General features: G+C 43.7%; 1 protein-coding gene across 1 annotated transcript; it reads right to left on the bottom strand.

The window, feature by feature from the left end:
* Window positions 1–11,006: 11,006 nt before the first annotated feature.
* Window positions 11,007–15,035, bottom strand: LOC127082096 (uncharacterized). Its single transcript, XM_051022328.1, has 2 exons — window positions 14,981–15,035; window positions 11,007–12,658 (listed from the first exon to the last, which is right to left on the bottom strand). Exon 2 carries the CDS (start codon window positions 12,626–12,628, stop codon window positions 11,033–11,035), a length of 1,596 nt encoding a protein of 531 aa, XP_050878285.1. The 5' UTR covers window positions 12,629–12,658; window positions 14,981–15,035; the 3' UTR covers window positions 11,007–11,032.
* Between the last annotated feature and the right edge of the window lie 6,786 nt (window positions 15,036–21,821).

Genomic DNA, 21,821 nt, shown 5'->3' with positions numbered 1-21,821 from the left:
AATGATGGTTTTGAGAGAATGAGGTTTTCTGTTGGTGAGAGTGGCTGCTAGGGTTTCTTTCAGAGAGAAAATGATGTATATATACTCTGTTTAATGGTACTAATCAAGGTTAATGAAAAAGTGGAATTGGAGTTGGTAAAAAGTGTCCTTTTGCTAATTTCACTCAAGTTGGTAATGGGTGTATGTGCTGCACGAAAATGGGCCTCCAACAAGTTTTAAACAACATTTCAGAACATATTTGAATGGCAAAAATGGTTGGAAATGATTAAATTGAAGATTCACTTTTTCACCTCACTTGAAATTAATTCAAGTAGGTTCAAAAATGCCATTTTGATTCAAGAGGTTTTGGTGCATGAGGGTTACATTTTTGGAAAGAGGAGGTCAAATGTGACTTGTTGGAAAAAACCTCACCCAATTTGGCCAAATGGTTTGAGAGATATGGCCTTTTGAAGTTCAAGAATTTTTGAAAATGAATTGATCATAACTTGCCAACCATACATGGGAATTGAGAGTTCTTGGACTTTTTGGAAATGGGAGAACAAGATCTTCAACTTTCATGTTGGGCAAAAATTCATTTGAAGCTTGTATCATGATGTAAGTTTGGGATCAAGAAGTTTCCATTTTTGGCAAGTTTCAATTACAGGTCCAGTTTCTATTTTTGGAAATTTCTTGTCTGGCTTCCAATTCTTCAATAATGGTCTTTGACATGATACATGAGGCCTATTTGGACATGAATGAGCTCTCTCAAACCAAATACAACCATCAAAACCATAAAATCAGTCACAGTTGACCAAGTTTGACTTTTTAGGGTTTCTGGCAAACTGTGCATTGACTGATGACTTCTGAACATCCAATCCTTGACCAAAACACTTCAAATGGATCCCCAAGTCATGTGAACATGTTGGACCAACCCTAGGGCCTTGTTTCAATGAGAATTGCACTTGCTTGCTTGACTGACTGATCTCCTGACCAGTTTGACCTAATCTGTCTGATGATCTTGCACTTGGGGCAAAGGACAATGCAATGCTATGCAGTGGACTATGTTAAATGTTAATGACCTAATAATGAAAATGTATGTACAATGATGGGTGCAAATTTGAGGTGCTACAGCTGCCTCTATTCAATCAGTTGGGAACCCGAACGGATGATAGCAACGGCTGTCAGACTTCTAGGGTAAACAGGGATTGAATACCAAGAACCGTAGAAATTTGCACTCTTCCGGATATGATACAAGAAGAACCACGTCATTTACTGATGACGCCTGCCATTGACAATTTCAGAAAGGCGAAACCATTTACCGATGGTTAGAAACTAGAAACTTGATATTTACCGATATCAACTTCAGCTCAACCATTTACCGATGGCTGCTGCAAAGAAACTTGACATTTACCGATATCAACTTCAACTCGACCATTTACCGATGGCTACTGCAACTGGGAATCCGATATTTACCGATATCGAAGAAAACGGGGCCATTTACCGATGGCGGATAAAACTGGGCATTCAATATTTACCGATATCGAAGCATACAGGGCCATTTACCGATGGCGTCTCCACTTGGGGAGGAACAAAATCTTTGTGGTGTAATCAGACAAGACGTTTACCGACGACTTCTGGGAATCTTGATTTTATCAACAAGGAAACAAAGCATGACCAGACATTTACCGATGACTGGGATGAGACTCAACGTTTACCGACATCGAAAGATGATGTTTACCGACATCCAAAAACGACCAGACATTTACCGATGACTGGGGAACACTTCACTAAGGGAAAAAACAAATATTTGCAACTGGAAACCAGATAGGACATTTACCGATGACTCTACTGGGGATCTCTAGCTGGGGATCATCAGACATTTACCGATGTCTGCAGAAAAGACTCGATGTTTACCGACATCGAAAGATGATGTTTACAGACATCAAAAAATGACCAGACATTTACCGATGACTGGGGAGAAAACCCGATGTTTACAGACACCGAAACAATGGTGTTTACCGACACCAAAAATGATGACCAGACATTTACCGATGACTGGGGAGAATACCCGATGTTTACAGACACCGAAACAATGGTGTTTACCGACACTAAACAAAGAAACACACGCGGGTGCTGACATGACACTTACCGGTATCACAAGAACGACATCTTAGATATGTCAAGGCAAGGTTGACCACTTGCTGGGGGTCTCACTGGGGAGAAACAAACTTTCTGTCGCCAACGGGTGAGGTAATAAACCTCTGTGGGGATATCAATCCTGAATGCTGTTAAGAGCAACTGTAGCAGACTTGCTGTGCTGATGTTGAATGAAATGATCCGCCTCTGCCGGGGATACGGTCTGGTGAGGTTAACACATGAATGCATATGTTTGAATTTTTCTATGGCGTAATGCTCCATATTGAATGGGAATGCTACGCAGTTTGAGGATGCAATGATCACTAAAATGCAAAAATGCAAAAATGATGAAAAACTCCGGCTGGGGAGCCAAAACTGATCGGGTACTCCAACTCTGCGGGGAGACTCTGCAGGGAGAGCAACGACTTCTCACTCATGTTAGAGAATAGCACTGCTGCTGGGGAAAGGTAAACTCCGCTGAGGATATCCTTCAGTCCACAGATAGGATAAATGCTGGAGATAAATTTCAATGAACCTGCCTCACTCGGGGAGGAAATCGGCAAATACAGGCCTGCTGGGGATAGGCAATCCTTAGATCTGTTGGGAAATAGAAGGCACTATCCACAAGCGTCTCCGCAGGGGAACATAGCTCTGATAGCTTCCAAACTTGCTTGGGGAAAATATCTGCTGAGGAAACGTCCTCACAGATGCCAACCTGAAAAACAGCACAACAAAATGCCCCCAGGGGATACATGGACAAGATACGCTCAAGTGTCCTCAACATTCAACATGATTTTCAAATGTTTTGTCATCCTGCAAGCTATTGTTTAGCCTTCATGTTTTTATATGCAATGCTTATCAAAAATTCGGACATTTTTGCAAACAAAACAGTAAAAATAAAAACAAAAGAGCCATTTATCTGAATAACGACTTTTATTGATTGAAAATGTGCCTGAAGAGGCAAATACATTGGGAAGCAATTCCTAGAAAGAGGTAATTGCGCACAAAAGGAAAAATCTATCATAATGGCAATGTGAACACGGCATCCACTATTTCCCAATTCTGTTATAACTCACAGATCATCAGTTTTCCTCCCAACTCCTCGCTTTCTGAGAAGAATGACTGGACGGATCACATCTTTCGAGATGGCAGACGACAAAGCTTGATGAAGTACAGACAACTCAGACTATAGTCTTCGCTTTAATCCCTCTTTTGGCTGGATCGCCCTTTCGGGTTTTCAATCCACCGGGATATCCATTTTTGCCTAAGCCGCCCTTGCGGGTTTTCGACTTACCGGGTGTACAAATTCTTTTCATTTTATCCCTAATTTTTGCCCGAACCTTTCCTTTCTGTTTTTTGGTTCGCCGGGATGCCCATTTTTGCCTGGACTTTTTTTTCTTTTTGTCCAGCGGGTCAATTTATGCGAAGTATTTTTTGACTACATCTGAGTTAACAGGAGACGGAAAGTCTTCACCATCCATAGTTGTAAGCATCAAGGCTCCACCGGAGAATACCTTTTTCACAACATATGGACCCTCATAATTAGGAGTCCACTTGCCCCTGTTATCTGCACCGGGAGGGAGGATCCTCTTCAAAACTAGATCACCGATCTGATAGCTTCGAGGACGCACTTTCTGATCAAAGGCTCGCTTCATCCTTCGCTGATACAACTGTCCATGGCATACAGCTGCTAGCCGTCTCTCTTCGATAAGGCTCAACTCGTTAAACCTTGTTCGAATCCACTCGGCTTCGTCCAGCTTGACATCCAATAAAACTCTCAGAGAAGGAATCTCCACTTCAACAGGTAGGACAGCTTCCATACCATACACAAGGGAGTAAGGGGTTGCCCCGGTCGACGTACGTACTGAGGTACGGTACCCATGCAAAGCGAAAGGCAGCATCTCATGCCAATCCTTGTACGTAACGACCATCTTCTGCACAATCTTCTTGATATTCTTGTTCGCCGCTTCTACAACACCATTCATCTTCGGTCTGTAAGGAGAAGAATTGTGATGTTCAATCTTGAAATCTTTACAAAGCTCTTTCATCATCTTGTTATTGAGATTCGAACCATTGTCAGTGATGATTCTCTCCGGAACTCCATAACGACAGATGATTTCCTTCTTGATGAACCGGGTAACCACTTGTTTGGTAACGTTAGCATAGGAAGCTGCTTCCACCCATTTGGTGAAATAGTCAATCGCAACCAAGATGAAGCGATGTCCATTCGAAGCAGTAGGCTCAATCTTTCCAATCATATCAATGCCCCACATGGCAAACGGCCAAGGCGAATTCATGACATTCAGAGGGCTTGGTGGTACATGCACCTTATCAGCATAAATTTGACACTTATGGCACTTCCGAGCATACTTGAAACAATCGGATTCCATAGTCATCCAGTAGTAACCCGCTCTCAACAATTTCTTAGCCATTGCATGTCCGCCTGCATGAGTACCAAAGGAACCTTCATGAACTTCCTGCATTAACATGTCCGCCTCGGGTCTGTCCACGCATCTGAGCAAGACCATGTCAAAGTTTCTCTTATACAGCACATCATCCTGATTCAAATAGAAGCTTCCAGCTAGCCTTCTCAGGGTTTTCTTGTCATTCTTCGACGCACCTTCAGGATACTCCTGAGTCTTGAGGAAGTTCTTGATGTCATAATACCACGGCTTCTCATCACCCACAACAGACTCGGCTGCGAACACATACGCAGGCCTCTCGAGTCGATTCACCGCAACATGTGGCACATGATTCCACCAATGAACTTTGATCATAGAAGACAAAGTTGCCAAAGCATCAGCCATCTGATTCTCATCCCGGGGGACATGATACAACTTCACCTTCTTGAAGAACGTCAGTATTCTTCTGGTGTAATCTCTATACGGAATCAAATGCGGCTGGTTCGTATTCCAATCTCCGTTGACTTGATTGATCACTAGAGCGGAATCTCCATAAATGTCAAGCGTTTTGATCCTCAGATCAATGGCTTCTTCTATCCCCATGATACAAGCCTCATACTCAGCTTCGTTGTTGGTGACGTCAAACGTCAATCTGGCAGAAAAAGGTATATGAGCACCTTTAGGATTGATCAATACTGCCCCAACACCGTTACCATTCATATTCGCAGCCCCATCAAACATCAGTGTCCATTTGTCATCCGGATCCGGTCCTTCCTCAACAAGAGGCTCTTCGCAATCTTTCATCTTAAGATACATGATGTCTTCATCAGGGAATTCAAACATCATAGGCTGATAATCTTCAATCGGTTGCTCGGCGAGGTAGTCTGACAGAACACTACCTTTGATGGCCTTTTGTGACGTGTACTGAATATCATATTCTGTTAGAATCATCTGCCAACGAGCAACGCGTCCGGTGAGAGCCGGTTTCTCAAAGATGTACTTCACTGGATCCATCTTAGAAATCAACAAGGTAGTATGGTTCAACATATACTGCCTCAGTCGGCGAGCAGCCCAGGCCAAAGCACAGCAAGTTTTCTCGAGCAGTGAATATCTTGTTTCACAGTCGGTAAACTTTTTGCTAAGGTAGTATATGGCATGCTCTTTTCGACCAGACTCGTCATGTTGTCCCAATACACACCCCATCGAGTTCTCAGTCACTGACAGGTACATTATCAGAGGTCTCCCTGGAACTGGAGGTATAAGGATTGGAGGTTTCTGTAAATACTCCTTTATCTTGTCAAAAGCTTTCTGACAGTCATCATTCCACCTGATTGCTTGATTCTTTCTTAGCAATTTGAAAATTGGTTCACACGTGGCAGTTAGGTGAGATATGAACCTTGCAATGTAGTTCAATCTCCCTAAAAACCCACGGACTTGCTTCTCCGTTTTCGGTTCAGGCATCTCTTGAATAGCTTTGACTTTTGCTGGATCAACCTCAATCCCTTTCTCACTGACAATGAAGCCTAAAAGCTTCCCTGATCTCACCCCAAACGTACACTTGTTCGGATTCAACCTCAGCTTGAACTTTCTCAACCGGTCAAACAGCTTCTGCAAATTAACCAGGTGCTCCTCTTCTGTTTGCGCCTTCGCAATCATATCATCTACGTACACTTCAATTTCTTTGTGCATCATGTCATGAAAAAGAGTCGTCATTGCCCTCTGATAGGTAGCACCAGCATTCTTTAGCCCAAATGGCATCACCTTATAGCAGAACATGCCCCAAGGTGTAATGAATGTCGTCTTTTCCATGTCCTCTGGCGCCATCATGATCTGATTATATCCAGAGAAACCATCCATGAAAGAGAATACCGAGGATTGAGCCGTATTATCAACCAATACATCAATGTGAGGTAATGGGAAATCATCTTTCGGACTCGCTCTATTCAAATCCCGGTAATCGACACACATTCTGACTTTGCCATCCTTCTTCGGCACAGGAACGATGTTGGCCACCCATGGGGGATAACTTGTAACAGCCAAAAAACCCGCATCCCACTGCTTCTGAACCTCTTCCTTGATCTTAGCTGCCATATCAGAACTCGTTCTACGAAGCTTCTGCTTGACCGAAGGACATCCTTCTCTAAGAGGTAATCGATGCACCACAATGTCTGTATCCAACCCAGGCATATCTTGATATGACCAGGCGAATATCTCCACATATGCTCTCAGCATCTCAATCAGCCTCCTCTTGACAGAGTCCTCTAAAGCAGCCCCAATCTTTATTTCTCTTTTGGCGTCCTCAGTACCCAAATTAACAACCTCCAACTCCTCCTGATGAGGCTGGATGACCCTTTCCTCCTGCTTCAACAATCTGACCAATTCTGCAGGAAGTTCACAGTCTTCCTCACTCTCCTCTTCAGCTTGGTAGATGGGATTGTCGAAATCATACTGAGCCATAACAGAACTGTTCATAGTGAATGCCATAAGATCGCTTCTGCATGTTTAATGCTTTGTTTTAGAAAAAGAGTTCAATAAAGTCACAAAAAACAAAAACATTGCCATTTTTATTGTTTTTGAAAAAAGATGAAAACCAAAAATAGAAAGACAGGGATCACAAAGTTTGATTGCAAAAAATGTCCTTCATTAATGATAATCATTAAAACATGATGAGGCTCTACAATGAATCACTACGCCTTGGGCAGATCGTAGGATTTTCATGCAAAATGAAAAAACAAAAGAAAATTACTCTGTCAGAAGAGTAACTTGAACCACTTCTTCAGCCGTCCAGTTGTTGATAGACTCCCCTGGTGCACACGAGCGAACCCAGTTGTCCAAATCACAATCACTGTCACAGTCTTCACTACCGGTTGCAGAGACGTCGCCATGATTCATCAGCCCAGCGCTGGTAAAGGTACTCGGACCCGCTTGACCATTCTGCTCTGCTTGGAGAGGCTCATAACCAACGCCAAATTTGTCTTCTTTGACAGGCAAATCCACCATCTTGCCCCAGCCTTCAGCTTTGCCAGAATCAACAACCTCCTTGGCCTGCTTGTAAGAAGTAATTGAAGCACCTGGCTTCCTCTGCTCAGCGTATGCCACTTTCTCAAGAGCCACAGTCTCAAACGCCTGGCATAAGGTTTCGTGGATCTCGCCATCCACCTCAACATATTTGAACGAGGATAGATGACTCACCAGAATCTCTTCTTCACCGCACACGGTCACAATCTGACCGTTCCAGACATACTTGAGCTTTTGATGGAGAGTCGACGAGACTGCCCCTGCTGCATGAATCCATGGACGCCCCAATAAACAACTATAGGCGGGCTGGATGTCCATAACATAGAAGATGATATCGAATACCTCAGGACCTATCTTCACAGGCAAGGTAACTTCCCCACACACAGAACGTTTGGAGCCGTCGAAAGCACGAACGATCAGGTCACTGGGAGTAAGCACAAACCCTTCCACATCAATCTTCTTCAGAATCTGCTTAGGCAACACATTCAGCGACGACCCGGTGTCTACCAATACGTGAGACAACACTGCCCCCTTGCACTCCATGGTGATGTGCAAGGCTTTGTTATGGTTTCGCCCTTCAGGCGTTAAGTCCAGGTTGGTGAACCCTACACCATGCCTGGTGCTCACGTTGGCCATCACACCCTCTAGTTGATTGACAGAAATCTCCTGAGGCACGTAAGCCAGATTCAACATCTTCAGCAAGGCATTACGGTGTGCCTCAGAGCACAACAACAGTGAAAGTATAGAAATCTTGGACGGAGTTTGGTTCAACTGATCTACAATCTTGTAGTCACTCTTCTTGATTATTTTCATAAACTCCTCCACGTCTTTCTCAAATGAGCCCTCGAGCGCTTCCTTCTGGACAGGTTCTTCCTCAACCACAGCTTGCTTACCCTTTGCTTTGGCGAGAGCCTCAGCATTATTGTCCCTCAAAGGCTGCGGTGCGAACAGACGACCGCTTCTGGTAAAACCTCCTGGACCCCCTACATTATCCACAGCCGGACCAACAGTTGCAGGAACTCTATTCGGTAAACCAATTGTCACTGGAGCTTGATTCACTGGTCTCGTCTGACTTTCAGCCCTTCTGTTACTGCGGTAAGCATTATCATACTTCCACGGCACGGCTCTACTATTCTCAACAGCCCTTCTTCCAGACGCAACGATAGTAGTTGGAGCACTGATGGTTACAGGCACTGAAATGGTAACTGGGGTACCATTTGTTGCAGGTGCACTAACGACCCTTTGTCCACGTCCTTCAAACGGTTTAAAGTAAATGGTGATAGTTGACACTGTCCCACGATCTTTTACAGCCCTACTGAATTGCAAACAACCCTCATCCATCATACCCTGGATACCGGCCCTTAACTGGTCGCAACCATTCTCAGATTCTGCACAGCCCAAACAATCCTCATCACAGCCCGAGTAGACACCCCCATTCAGCAGACGACCCTTCACAACTAGCAGAGAAGTCTGAACATCATCAACATTAACAACCAGATCTTCAGCTTCTTTCCCCTCAATATTGTTCACTCTATGCCCACCATGCTGAGGCATAGGGTTGTTTACGACGTTAGGCACTGGAGCGAAGTTGATCGCCTTGGCATCGATCAAATCTTGGACCTTGTGCTGGAGAGCCCGACACTTCTCAGTATGATGCCCTGGTGCCCCAGAGTGAAAGTCACAACGGACGTTGGCGTCGTACCCAGGAGGCAATACTGTAGGCGGAGCCATTGTACGCAACTCAACCAACCCCAACCTGAGTAGTTCGGGCAGCAGTTCGGCGTACGACATGGGTAGCGAATCAAAACATCGATCAGGCATCCTTTGTCTAGGCTGATACGGACGTTGCTGTTGTTGTTGTTGCGGTTGTTGAACTCTTTGCTGTTGTTGTTGACGAGGTTGAGGTGCCGGAATGGTCACTGCAGCAACTTGACGGTATTCACTTCTGTTCTGATCTCTGCGGTGTTGAACAGCATTAGTTTCACCCTCTCTTCGACGAGGTGCCCCAGCAAACGGCTTCTTAGAAGAAGAGGAACCAGCATCTTGGATCTTCCCAGTTTTAATCAAGCTCTCAGTCCTCTCTCCACAAATGACAACATCAGAAAAACTACCGAATGGGCAGCTCCCCATCCGGTCCATAAACACACCCTGAAGAGTACCGATAAACATGTCTGTCAACTCCCTCTCCAGCATAGGAGGTTGAACTCTAGCAGCCAGTTCACGCCACCTCTGGGCGTACTCCTTGAAGCTCTCTCCGGATTTCTGACATATACTCTGCAGCTGAGTCCGGCTAGGCGCCATGTCCATGTTATGTTTATATTGCCTCAAGAAGGCCTCACCCAGATCCCTCCAGCATCGGATCGAATCTCTCTTTAATTCCATGTACTAGTCTAAAGAAGCCCCAGATAGACTATCTTGGAAAAAATACATCCACATCTTTTCATCATCTGTATACGCAGACATTTTTCGATAATAAGCCTGCACATGGGTGCGAGGGCAAGAAGTACCGTTGTATTTATCGAAGGACGGTGCTTTGAACTTGTAAGGGATTCTCAAACCTTCCACCAACCCCATATTGGTAACATCAAAACCGAGAGAATTCTGACATTCCATAGCTCTAATTTTCTCAGCAAGGGCATCAACTTTACGATCCCTCTCATCAACCCTTCCCAGAACGTCTTCGTCTTCACTGAGCAGAGTGAACATATCCTCTTGTCTGTCAACAATCGGAGCAGGATTACGGGCCGGGGCACGGACTGCTCTGGCATTAGCGGCATCTGGAGCAATAGGTTGACCGTTGATTCGAATACCCCCCAACTCATCACCTACAACATAGTTGTTGATGGGTACAGCAGCAGCAACATTATTATCATTGACCGGGCCTCCCTCTGGCGGAGCATGGTTGACCGGTGGAATTGCAGCCTCTTGTCTCTGAACCATGGCTCGAAGTTCTTCTTGACCTTGTGCAACCCCTTGCATCATATTCATAAACTGGGCCATGTTAGCCTTCATCTCAGCCAACTCAGCTTGAACTTGATCCATACCTCTCTGTTGATTCAGTCTTGTTGAGTAGCGGTGCGGACGTTGATCAGCTATCCTGCCTGAACAGGAACCAAGAGTGAGAAGTCACGACCAAGAACACCTGTTATGCAAAATGATATGAGTATGGTGCTAATGATGCGTATGATGCACATGATATGTTCATTCCTCAGGCATTCAAAGAGCCTGAGTCATCCTCAAAAGATGGCAACCTGCAGCAAGAACAACACAGAAGCACAGAAACAACATACACAAGAGTGATGAGTACAAGGTGAAACCAACAACCTCATCTATATGAGTAACAGGATCATACAACAAAGTCGACAAAGAAAATCCAAACAATCGGAGTACAACAATGAATCCCATCCAACAAGCCTGGAGGTATTTCTCAACATACATATCAAAGATACAAGCTAAGACAAACGGCCTCCCGGAATGAGAGTCTTCAAGTACTGACACTAGTCTATCAACAGGTCACATTCTGAACATTCTGGCAAAAGAGTGATCTTCTCCTTCAGTTGTCGTCTAAGCTCTACCACTTCTCCTCCAAGGTGGTTCTCTGATGCCTGTCTCAAGTCTACTTCCTTCTTCAACTGGATGTCTTTATCTCTGAGTTGCTTCTCCAAGTCTCTGATCTTCTTCTGATAGCTGGCCTCAACTCTCTGCAACCTCAAGCACTCCCGGTGTTCTGCATCTAACATGCTCTCCATCTCCTCGTAGGATCTCTTCTTGCTTCTCAGTCTGCTAGCATCTTCTTCTCGCACTCCTCTGAGTTGATGAGCCAAGTTCAAACTATCAGCTTTGGCTTTGTACAACTCCATCTGGGTATCCTGCTCCTTCTCTCTCAAACGGCGATTCTCCATCAGGGCTTGCTTGTAGTGCTCCGCAGGCACACTCTCAGCAAGGATCAAAGGTGGTTGCTCCTGCAACGGCTCCATCCTATCGTAGGGTAACAACAAAGTTTCTACTCTCTCCTTGACCCAATCAGTGTAATCGGGCATAGCAACGGCAAACTTCTTCCCTAAGACAGATCCATCCTTCATACCAATAGACTTCCAAGCTCTTCCTATCTGCTCCAATCTATCCGGGTCACTCTGCTTCTCAAAATACACACTTTCTGCTACCCCAGCCTCAAGTGGTCTCCCTCTCATCACAAACCCCAACTGGCGAAGAGAAAGAACCGGGTTGTAATTGATGCAACCCCTAGTCCCTATGAGTGGCACATTACGGAATCCTCCACAGCTCATAACGACGTTACGCACATCCATCCGGTAAGATTGCCATCTGATATCATAGGAAGTAAGAGACATAACCCTCAGAGTCCACTTATGCGTGCTCTGAGCATCCACAAAAGGTCCACTGACTGGCAGGAGAGACAAGAACCATCTGAGCAAAAGCGGGAGACAACACCTGATAGCCCCACCCTTACCATGCCTACTGTGAACAGCATAGTAAGTGTCAGCTAACAGAGTAGGAACTGGATTTCCTCCAATGAAAATACTGACTGCAGCATAGTCAACAAAATTGGGCATACTCGGAAACAGGACGATCCCATAGATCATGACGGCCAACTGAGCATGAAAGGCTTCCCAACTTCCCTTCTCTGCTTCTTCTCTAGCTACCCTCAACAGAAACTTCAAAGGCAATCCTATAACATCCCCACTGGACTTCCAACTATCACTGACTTCCTTGATACCCAAATGGAGAGCTCTGGCAACAACTCTGAAATCAACCTCCTTGGGCACATTCAAGAAAGGAACCTGATACCGGACCGGGACACTCAGCAGAATGGAGTACTCCTCAAGAGTAGGCGCCAACTGATAATCTTGAAAGGTGAAACAATGAAGCTCTGGGTCGTAGAACTGTAGAAGAGTCTGCAACGGCACCGGATCGACTACCATCTTCAACAGTGTCAGAATATCTCCATACTGGTCGACAAACCCCTTCTGGTTACCACTGGTCATAAGGTTACTCAACTCAATCAGAGACGTCAAAGGTTCACGGTGAAAGCTGTAGGAACAAGTCTTCCGCTTCAACCCTGGGACTGTTGCCATCTCTATCAGTGAACAAGCTCTGGAATGTACCTGAGAAATGATATGCATGCAGGGATTAGTTTTTTTTTTTTTTTTTTTTTTTATTGCGTATTTTTTTGAAAATAAACATGTTATGATGCAAATGATGCAGACAAGACTGGTTGGTTGTGTCTCTCGGAACACAGGATCAAAGCTTCGGCTTGAACTCGGAACCACAAATTCATCTGAAACCCAAAGTCATCTGAGACCCCAAAATTCTGAACCAATAATCACCAACAGGATCACAAGTCACCAACAAGTCACCAACTGTACCTGTAATAATGATCATTCCCTCCCCACTCACGGGTGTCATCTAGGCCAGGGTAAGGTCGAGAGAAACGCAGCATAAATAACCTTTCGCAGAATATCATCATATACACACCCGAAGTATGTAACGATAATATCCCACCAGGGTCTGAACTGCTCGTGATATCAATGTTCCGCTAAGTGGCGCAATACCACCCGCTTCCCATGAATCACTCTATTCCTAAGTATCCTAGATTTCACTCATGGCCTGGGTATTGGGCCTTTTACCTCATGTAACTCCCACCCCAACAAAGAGAAACAGACAACCAGCCAGATGAATAATGAATGTGAATGAATGCAAACATAAGTGCAAACATGAATGCAAACAATAAATAAATGAATGCAATAAATAACAGCAAAAGCAACCAAACCCTATCCTAGAGAGCGCTAGGAGAGACTCGCTTAGGGAAGACGGACCAGCAGAGGTCAACTTCTTTGTCCCCAGCAGAGTCGCCAGCTGTCGCATCACGCGAAAAACCGGCGGGAAAACAAGAACAACAGAGCCGCCACCGTGCGTTATTTATCCCAAAAGAGGGAAAGGAAACGCTCAGAGTAAACCTGGGAAAGGAAAGGTCTCGCGACCAAAGAGAATGGGATCGGGAGTCGGTTATGCGAAGGGAAGGTATTAGCACCCCTACGCATCCGTCGTACTCGACGGGATCCACGCACAATAGAAAGGAAAATGGTTGCTAAACACTGCTCAAACTCACACACACTGGCTGGAAGAGACACAAGAAAACAAGAGACTGACTCGGCAGAATATCGCATCCTGGGCCTACTTAGTCTATCAGGCATAGACATCAGAGTCAAAGTAGTTCGGACTGGGGAAACGACACATGCTCGCTAGGATATCACATCCTATGCATACGTATCTCCTTTGGACGAAGGAGAATCAGAGCATTCGTAGCTCGGCTGACACGCACACAAACAAACACAGGCAAAGGCAAACGTGGAGCCTGAATGCCAATCACTGGACTTACATCAGCATCCGAACCAAAACACACTCAAAAAGGCAAACATGGAGCCCGACTGCCAATCACTGGGCTTACATCGGCATCCGAACCAGAAAACCCACACTGGAACCCGAATGCCACTCAATGGACTTACATCAACTTCCAAGCACACAACAACACACACAAGGGGGGTTGAGACACAAAAGGTTGAAAAAAGAAAAAGGGCGCCCGGAGAGATCAGCTCATCTCCTGCCTACGTACCTCATCTGGTATGAGGATCAGGGCGACGTAGTTCCCCTACGGAGGGATAAAGGACTAGCCTAACCAGATAACAGAGGGAGACACAACTAGGGAGACTACGACTCGAGCCTAGATGTTATCATGCAAATCATCCCTAAGTTAAGGTTTCTAGCTAACTTGCACAGGAAGCAAGCCTATCCTAATCATGACTTGCACAGGAAGCAAGCCACACCTAACTTGCACAGGAAGCAAGTCAAACTAAACCTAACTTGCACAGGAAGCAAGCTAAAGCAAACATACAAGCACAAGTAGCACACACTATATGCAAGCAATGGGCTCAAACAAGGTCAGGTTTTAGTCGAGGGGTCATATCAACCTCAACAAACAAACCACTGGAACTGGGTAGTGTTAGCTCTTAACCTTGCCATTGAAGGGCTAAGGTGAAGCAGATGAAAGGTGAGTGAAGATGAGACTTCACAGCTCTTATCCCTGGCCTGGGAGAGCTTAAGACAAGAATGTGTGGGTTCAGAAAGTGGGAACCCTTCTACACATTTGAAACTGACTCAACCGTACAACTGTACAAGATCTTGGGTTGGTACCTGCAATGCATCAACTCAGTGGTGTGAGCAAAGCAAATGACACACAGAATAGCAGGGGATAGATTGCATATCCCTTGGGTTCTTCCAATTGCCTCTTCGCTTAGGAGGTCTTTGACTCTATACAAGGACAAATTGTAAACAAACACAAACATCGCCTCTTAAGGAGGACTTCAGACAGTTGCCTGGCCAAGCAACAGGCCAGGTCTTCCAGACTACATGAAGTAAAGAAGTTATACCTCAATACAAATTGCTTAATAAGCAAATCAAAGCAAAAGATCACAAGGAACCGAGCAACTAAAAGCACCTGAAATAGTCAAGCAGATATTAGTATGCAACTTCAAAGCAAAGCAAAAGGAAACAGACATCAACAGTTAATCATAGGCAAATGGATGTGCAAGGCACAAGGCTCAAGGCATGTGAGCCAAGCCACCTACAAAACAAACAAGTTAATCAATGATATTCAAGCAAGCTCAATCAAAAAGAATTGGTCTCATTGGTCATTTGTTGGTCAACCTGAAAACATGAGCTCAAAGGTGAGTAACAGGACCACTAGGTCGAGCCTAGGGTCAAAAGGGAATGAAAAAGTTAAAACAGCAAGTGGCAAGCATCCAAAATCATGTTCAAACAATCAAGAAACAATACCAATTGGTTTCACATTCATATCAATTATCATCATCATTTCATGAACAAGCTAGGTCAAGGTATTGCAAACAGAAGCTCATAGAAGTCAACAGCAAGACTTAGCTCAAAAGCAATCTTAAACATTTCCAAAAATCACCAAATAAATCATGGTCAATCACAAACCATATCATGGTAAGCATGTCAAATTTCATCTCATTTGGACAAGTGGAAGGCAGTCAATGAAAATCAGAAAGGCAAAGCAATTTTGAACATGCTCAAAGAAGTCAACCAAACATGCATCAACTTGCAAAAATCATAAATCAGAGATGGCATAAGATAAATGAATGGGACTAAAACCATGGCAAATCTTAGGGTGTCTAGTAATCTCATGTAAAATTTCATGTCCATCTAATAAAGTATCAGCATTTCACAAAACAAATGGGCACAAGTACCACAAAAAGTCAACATATGACCAAACAGGGGAGAAAAATCTCAACCAATTAGGAAATGCCACAAATAATTCCAAGAAAAATCACATGTAAACTAGACATACTCAAGCTCAATCATGCAAAAATTCAATCCATTTTGAGGTCAATAGGCATGGTTATAAAAATCATGAAGTTGCACATCAATGGTGTGACACAAATTGTCACACCCTACTTCAAAAATTCATAACTCACAAACCAGATAGGATAAATTCACAAACTCTACTTCAAAATCACCATGAATGTGTCTAGTTTATGCAAAAACAATTTCAAAGCCATTGGATAAAGCATCATCATTTCACAAATGTTTTGGCAAAGGGTACAAATAATGGATACATGAACAAAACCCTAATACCAAATAAAATCCATTCATCAAAAAAATCAGGAAAAAATATGACAATTAAGTAGAGGTCATGATGAATCAAATGCAAAAAATCCCATCAAAATTGGATCAAGCATGATGAACTTATGATTTTTACAAAATGATGTATCAAATTGAAATAAATATTGAACCAAAAATGATTTAACACATGATTAATCAAATAAATTGGGCACGGTGGCAAATGTGTAATTCTTGACACAACTTAGCCAAACGCGGCGTTTAGGTACATGCAAAGGAAATGTTTTAATTGGTTAATGGATGGAACAGAGCCATGCCATGCACGTGAAGAAGAAATTCTGGGAATTTAGGGTTTGAAAAGCTACAGTACATTCTTCATCTTCACCAAATTCGTGAAAACAAAAAATGCCCAGAAAATGAAATCAAATAGGGCATTCGAACCAGCACACAATGCTCATCAATATTACAGCAACCAATTTCATGGAATCATGCTAACAAGAGAGATCAAAGCACAAACACATTCACACATGAAACCTTAAGACAACATAACTTTCTTAATATGCAACCATTTTCGATGATGTAAAGCTCAAAACAATCAGCATTTCAAGATCTACATAATGCATAACATGGTTTTGGAAAATGAGAGACTCGAAAACCATACCAGATTTGAAGAGCTGAGTTGGATTGTGGTTGTTCGGTTGCAAAAGGGCAAAACAGATGCTCCTTCAAGTTTGTAATGATGAGTGGTCAAGTGTGGAGTGCTCATATGCCTTGCTTCTAGCTTCCAATAAATTCTGCCATGGGAGAGCTCAAAGGTAACAGTAGTTGGAATGGCTTCACAGCTGTGATATCCTTCTTGCAAATGCTTCCAAATGATTACTGTATCGTGAAACCAATCAGACCAGCTCGGGCTCCTTGAAGGTTTTTTGGCAGAATTGCAAAAATGAAGAAAAATGATGGTTTTGAGAGAATGAGGTTTTCTGTTGGTGAGAGTGGCTGCTAGGGTTTCTTTCAGAGAGAAAATGATGTATATATACTCTGTTTAATGGTACTAATCAAGGTTAATGAAAAAGTGGAATTGGAGTTGGTAAAAAGTGTCCTTTTGCTAATTTCACTCAAGTTGGTAATGGGTGTATGTGCTGCACGAAAATGGGCCTCCAACAAGTTTTAAACAACATTTCAGAACATATTTGAATGGCAAAAATGGTTGGAAATGATTAAATTGAAGATTCACTTTTTCACCTCACTTGAAATTAATTCAAGTAGGTTCAAAAATGCCATTTTGATTCAAGAGGTTTTGGTGCATGAGGGTTACATTTTTGGAAAGAGGAGGTCAAATGTGACTTGTTGGAAAAAACCTCACCCAATTTGGCCAAATGGTTTGAGAGATATGGCCTTTTGAAGTTCAAGAATTTTTGAAAATGAATTGATCATAACTTGCCAACCATACATGGGAATTGAGAGTTCTTGGACTTTTTGGAAATGGGAGAACAAGATCTTAAACTTTCATGTTGGGCAAAAATTCATTTGAAGCTTGTATCATGATGTAAGTTTGGGATCAAGAAGTTTCCATTTTTGGCAAGTTTCAATTACAGGTCCAGTTTCTATTTTTGGAAATTTCTTGTCTGGCTTCCAATTCTTCAACAATGGTCTTTGACATGATACATGAGGCCTATTTGGACATGAATGAGCTCTCTCAAACCAAATCCAACCATCAAAACCATAAAATCAGTCACAGTTGACCAAGTTTGACTTTTTAGGGTTTCTGGCAAACTGTGCATTGACTGATGACTTCTGAACATCCAATCCTTGACCAAAACACTTCAAATGGATCCCCAAGTCATGTGAACATGTTGGACCAACCCTAGGGCCTTGTTTCAATGAGAATTGCACTTGCTTGCTTGACTGACTGATCTCCTGACCAGTTTGACCTAATCTGTCTGATGATCTTGCACTTGGGGCAAAGGACAATGCAATGCTATGCAGTGGACTATGTTAAATGTTAATGACCTAATAATGAAAATGTATGTACAATGATGGGTGCAAATTTGAGGTGCTACAAATAGGGGCAGCTGTAACACCCTAAAATTTGTCGTCCTTATTCACGCATTCATTTTTAGGTCATTTAACATTAGATACATTGCATTTCATCATGTCAATCGAGATTAGCTCCAAGAAGCTTGAACATCATCCAGGACACTTTGTGGGTTCTATTTAGATGACCAGTCAACACAAGAGAAAAACTTGAGTTACTTCCAACAGGGGTCTATTCGTCAGTCAAAACGTTAATCTTGAAGGAGCAAAGGTTTGTTCATGAGCTGTCATGCTCGCTAGGCGAAGCCCACGTGTTATGCAAAAAAAAACGAAAAACAAAAAAAAACGAAGAAAAAAAAAACGAAAAAAGGAAAAAAATAAAATAAAATTGATAAATAAATAAATAAAAATAAAAATAAATAAATAAATAAATAAAAGAAAAGATCTTGGACTTGGACCTCTCTCATTTGTGCCCACAGGTCCACAAAAATCAGGTTATAAATTCATAGTGTCAGTGAAGCAAAATTTAATTCTATTCCTATTACCCTGTCTGGGAAAAAGATAGTGAGAGAAGAACCCTGGGGAAAAAGATAGTGAGATAAGAACACTGGACAAAACCTGAAGAGAAACCTAGAAAGAGAGAGTGAGAATTAATCTGCAGCAACCTCCAGGCAACTCTGAAAGGTTCATTCTGACTCACACACTTTCAGCTCAAGCAAACCCTAACATTGGTTTGCAAATCCAGCCATGCCATTTGATTTCAACCGATCTCTCCAATCAGGTTTGCCTTATTCCCATAATTTTATGCTCTTAATTTGAATCATATGAATGTATGAGGTATTATGGGTGAATTTGATATCCTTTTGATGCATGTGTTTGACCAGAGGTTTAGGCCTCCTACCCTTGGTTGCTTTTTATGAGCTTTTTGTGAATTGAAAGGGCATGATTCATGTGGTTACATTTTGATTTGGGGGCAACTCTTGATTACCCTATTTTGTTTCTCTAACCTGTTTCTTGAGTTTTGTTTTGTGAGGGCTAATATGACTCTTGCAGATATGGTTTGCCTGGTATTCCACTTTATTTGTGGGATACCCCCTGGAGGTTCATTCCGATTACCTGTACTGACCCACTTTCTTTGATGATGTTAGCTTGGAAGGATCTTAGGGTTTATCGTTCCTTTAATTACTGTTACTTCGGATCTTTATCCGTGTGGTACTTTTACATTTTCCCGTATTTTTACCGCTTTCTTAGCTGGAAGACCTCGATAGGAGGCAATGTTTTGTGTGTTTACTTTATGCAAGTTCCTTCGCCTAGATGAAGATCCGTATGACCCAATTCATGGATGTGGTTCAAAGGATGGCTCAGGGACAGCAAGAGCTCAGGCAGATGATGCAGAGGAATCCCGCCACTACTCAACCAGAGACGTTGACTGATCCTCCAGCTGGAGAGGCTAGCGGACCCAATGGACCGGGGCCTATCCCGATCCCACATGGCAACCTTGGTCAACAACCCATCCATGATGATCAGGACGATCAATTCCCCCTGCTTCAGGAGGACTTTGGCATGGGCCATGGCATGGACCCCGTGTTTAGAAGATTAGAGGAGAGGCTGAAAGCTGTGGAAGGACAGAATCCTCTGGGAGTAGACGTTGCTGACTTGGGATTGGTCCCAGGCGTGAGGGTGCCACCGAAATTCAAGGTCCCGATATTTGACAAATACGGTGGCAACTCTTGCCCAAAGACCCATGTGCAAGCCTACTTTCGAAAAATGGTTGCATACTCTGACAATGAAAAGTTGCTCATGTACTTCTTCCAGGACAGCCTAGCTGGGGCATCCCTGGAATGGTATATGAGGCTGGACAGAGCCCACATCCGTTGCTGGAGGGATTTGGCTGAGGCTTTCGTGAAGCAGTATCAGTATAATGCAGACATGGCTCCGGACAGAACTCAACTTCAGAATCTGTCTCTTAAAAGCAATGAGTGCTTCAGGGAATACGCTTAACGCTGGAGGGAGACAGCTTCCCGTGTTCAACCTCCTATGTTGGAGAAGGAAATGGCTAACATGTTCATGAACACTCTGCCCGGACCTTACTTGGAGCGCCTGGTGGGTTACAATGCCTCCAACTTTGCTGATGTAGTCTCTACCGGAGAGAGGGTGGAGAATTACCTGAAGACATACAAGATCCAGAGTGGAGGTGGATCTTCATCAGGGGTGAAGAAGTCGTTCATTCAGGGACAGAAGAGGAGAGAAGGGGATGCAAATTCCATATCTTCTTATCAGAACAGGGATAACCAGAGGAACAACTTTCAGAACTATCATCAACAACCGTATGTTGCGGCCGTGACCATTCCAGCTGCAGCACCACTACAACAACAACAACCACAACGTCAGCAAACTCAATACCAGCAACAACAACCGGGTAACAGACCCGTCTATCAACAGAGGCAAAGGACGATGGATCGGCGTTTTGACACTCTTCCAATGTCATACGCTCAGTTGCTTTCTAGTCTTCAACAACTGCAACTTGTGCAGTTACGCACTCTGGCTCCTCCTGTTGGTAGGCTTCCGGTGGGTTACGACGCCAACGCTAGGTGTAGCTTCCACTATGGGGCACCTGGCCACAATATTGAGAACTGCAAAGCTTTTAAGCACGTAGTTCAGGACCTCATAGATTCAAAGGCCATCGACCTTGCACCGGCTCCTAATGTCGTCAACAATCCCATGCCCCGGCATGATGGTGCAAATGTTAATATGATGGAAGGGGAAGCCAGGTCCATCAAAGATGTGTTGAAGCTGAAGACTCCGTTGTTGGATATCAAGGGCTACTTATTGAAGGCCGATGTTTTCCCCGGTTATGGGAAAGGTTGTGTGGATTGTGCTACTCAGAGTAGAGATTGTTTGAAGCTGCAGCAGGGTATCCAGACCTTGCTTGACAATGGTATCCTCTAGGTTGAAGATTTGTCTGTCCAAGAGTCTGAGGAAGAGGTGTTTGAAGATGCTACTGATGAATTCGCAGATGTTGTTCCTACTGGTTCTGTAACCTATGATGATGTATTTAATTTTTCCAATGTTGTTGCTGATATCCCGAACAATGTGGTTGAGTCTGATGTAATTAAACGTGATTTCGATGTTTCTGATGATTATGTTTCAATGAATGAGATTTTCGAGTACGACTGTGATGTTACTACTATCACCATTTTCTACCCAACTAACCAGATCAATGTACCAGAAGTGCAACCGGTGCCACTAGTGCGACCGTCCACCATGACTATCACAATCCCTGGTCCTTTACCTTTCACCAGCGAAAGGGCCATTTCTTAGCATTATGGGGGGAGTGTGTACACGCACGATCGTGGAGTGGAGCAGCCACTAAAAATAGAGGAGAAGTCTGAATCTGAAGTGGAAATAGTAGGTCCCACAGTGGACAATGTTGGTGGAATCGGGCGATTCACCAGGAGTGGTAGATTGTTCTCACCACCCGTTACCCAAACTGTTAGTGCTGATGTTGCGGCGAAAGCCAAAGGCAAGCAAGTCGTGAGTGAGGGTGCCTTTGTACCCCAAGCTGGTTCTGAGCCCACTTTTGCGAAGGATGTGGAC

Source organism: Lathyrus oleraceus, chromosome 1 (genome assembly GCF_024323335.1).
Source record: "Lathyrus oleraceus cultivar Zhongwan6 chromosome 1, CAAS_Psat_ZW6_1.0, whole genome shotgun sequence".
In the NCBI taxonomy this organism is placed as follows: domain Eukaryota; kingdom Viridiplantae; phylum Streptophyta; class Magnoliopsida; order Fabales; family Fabaceae; genus Lathyrus; species Lathyrus oleraceus.
This window is presented reverse-complemented; position numbering and strand designations above follow the sequence as displayed.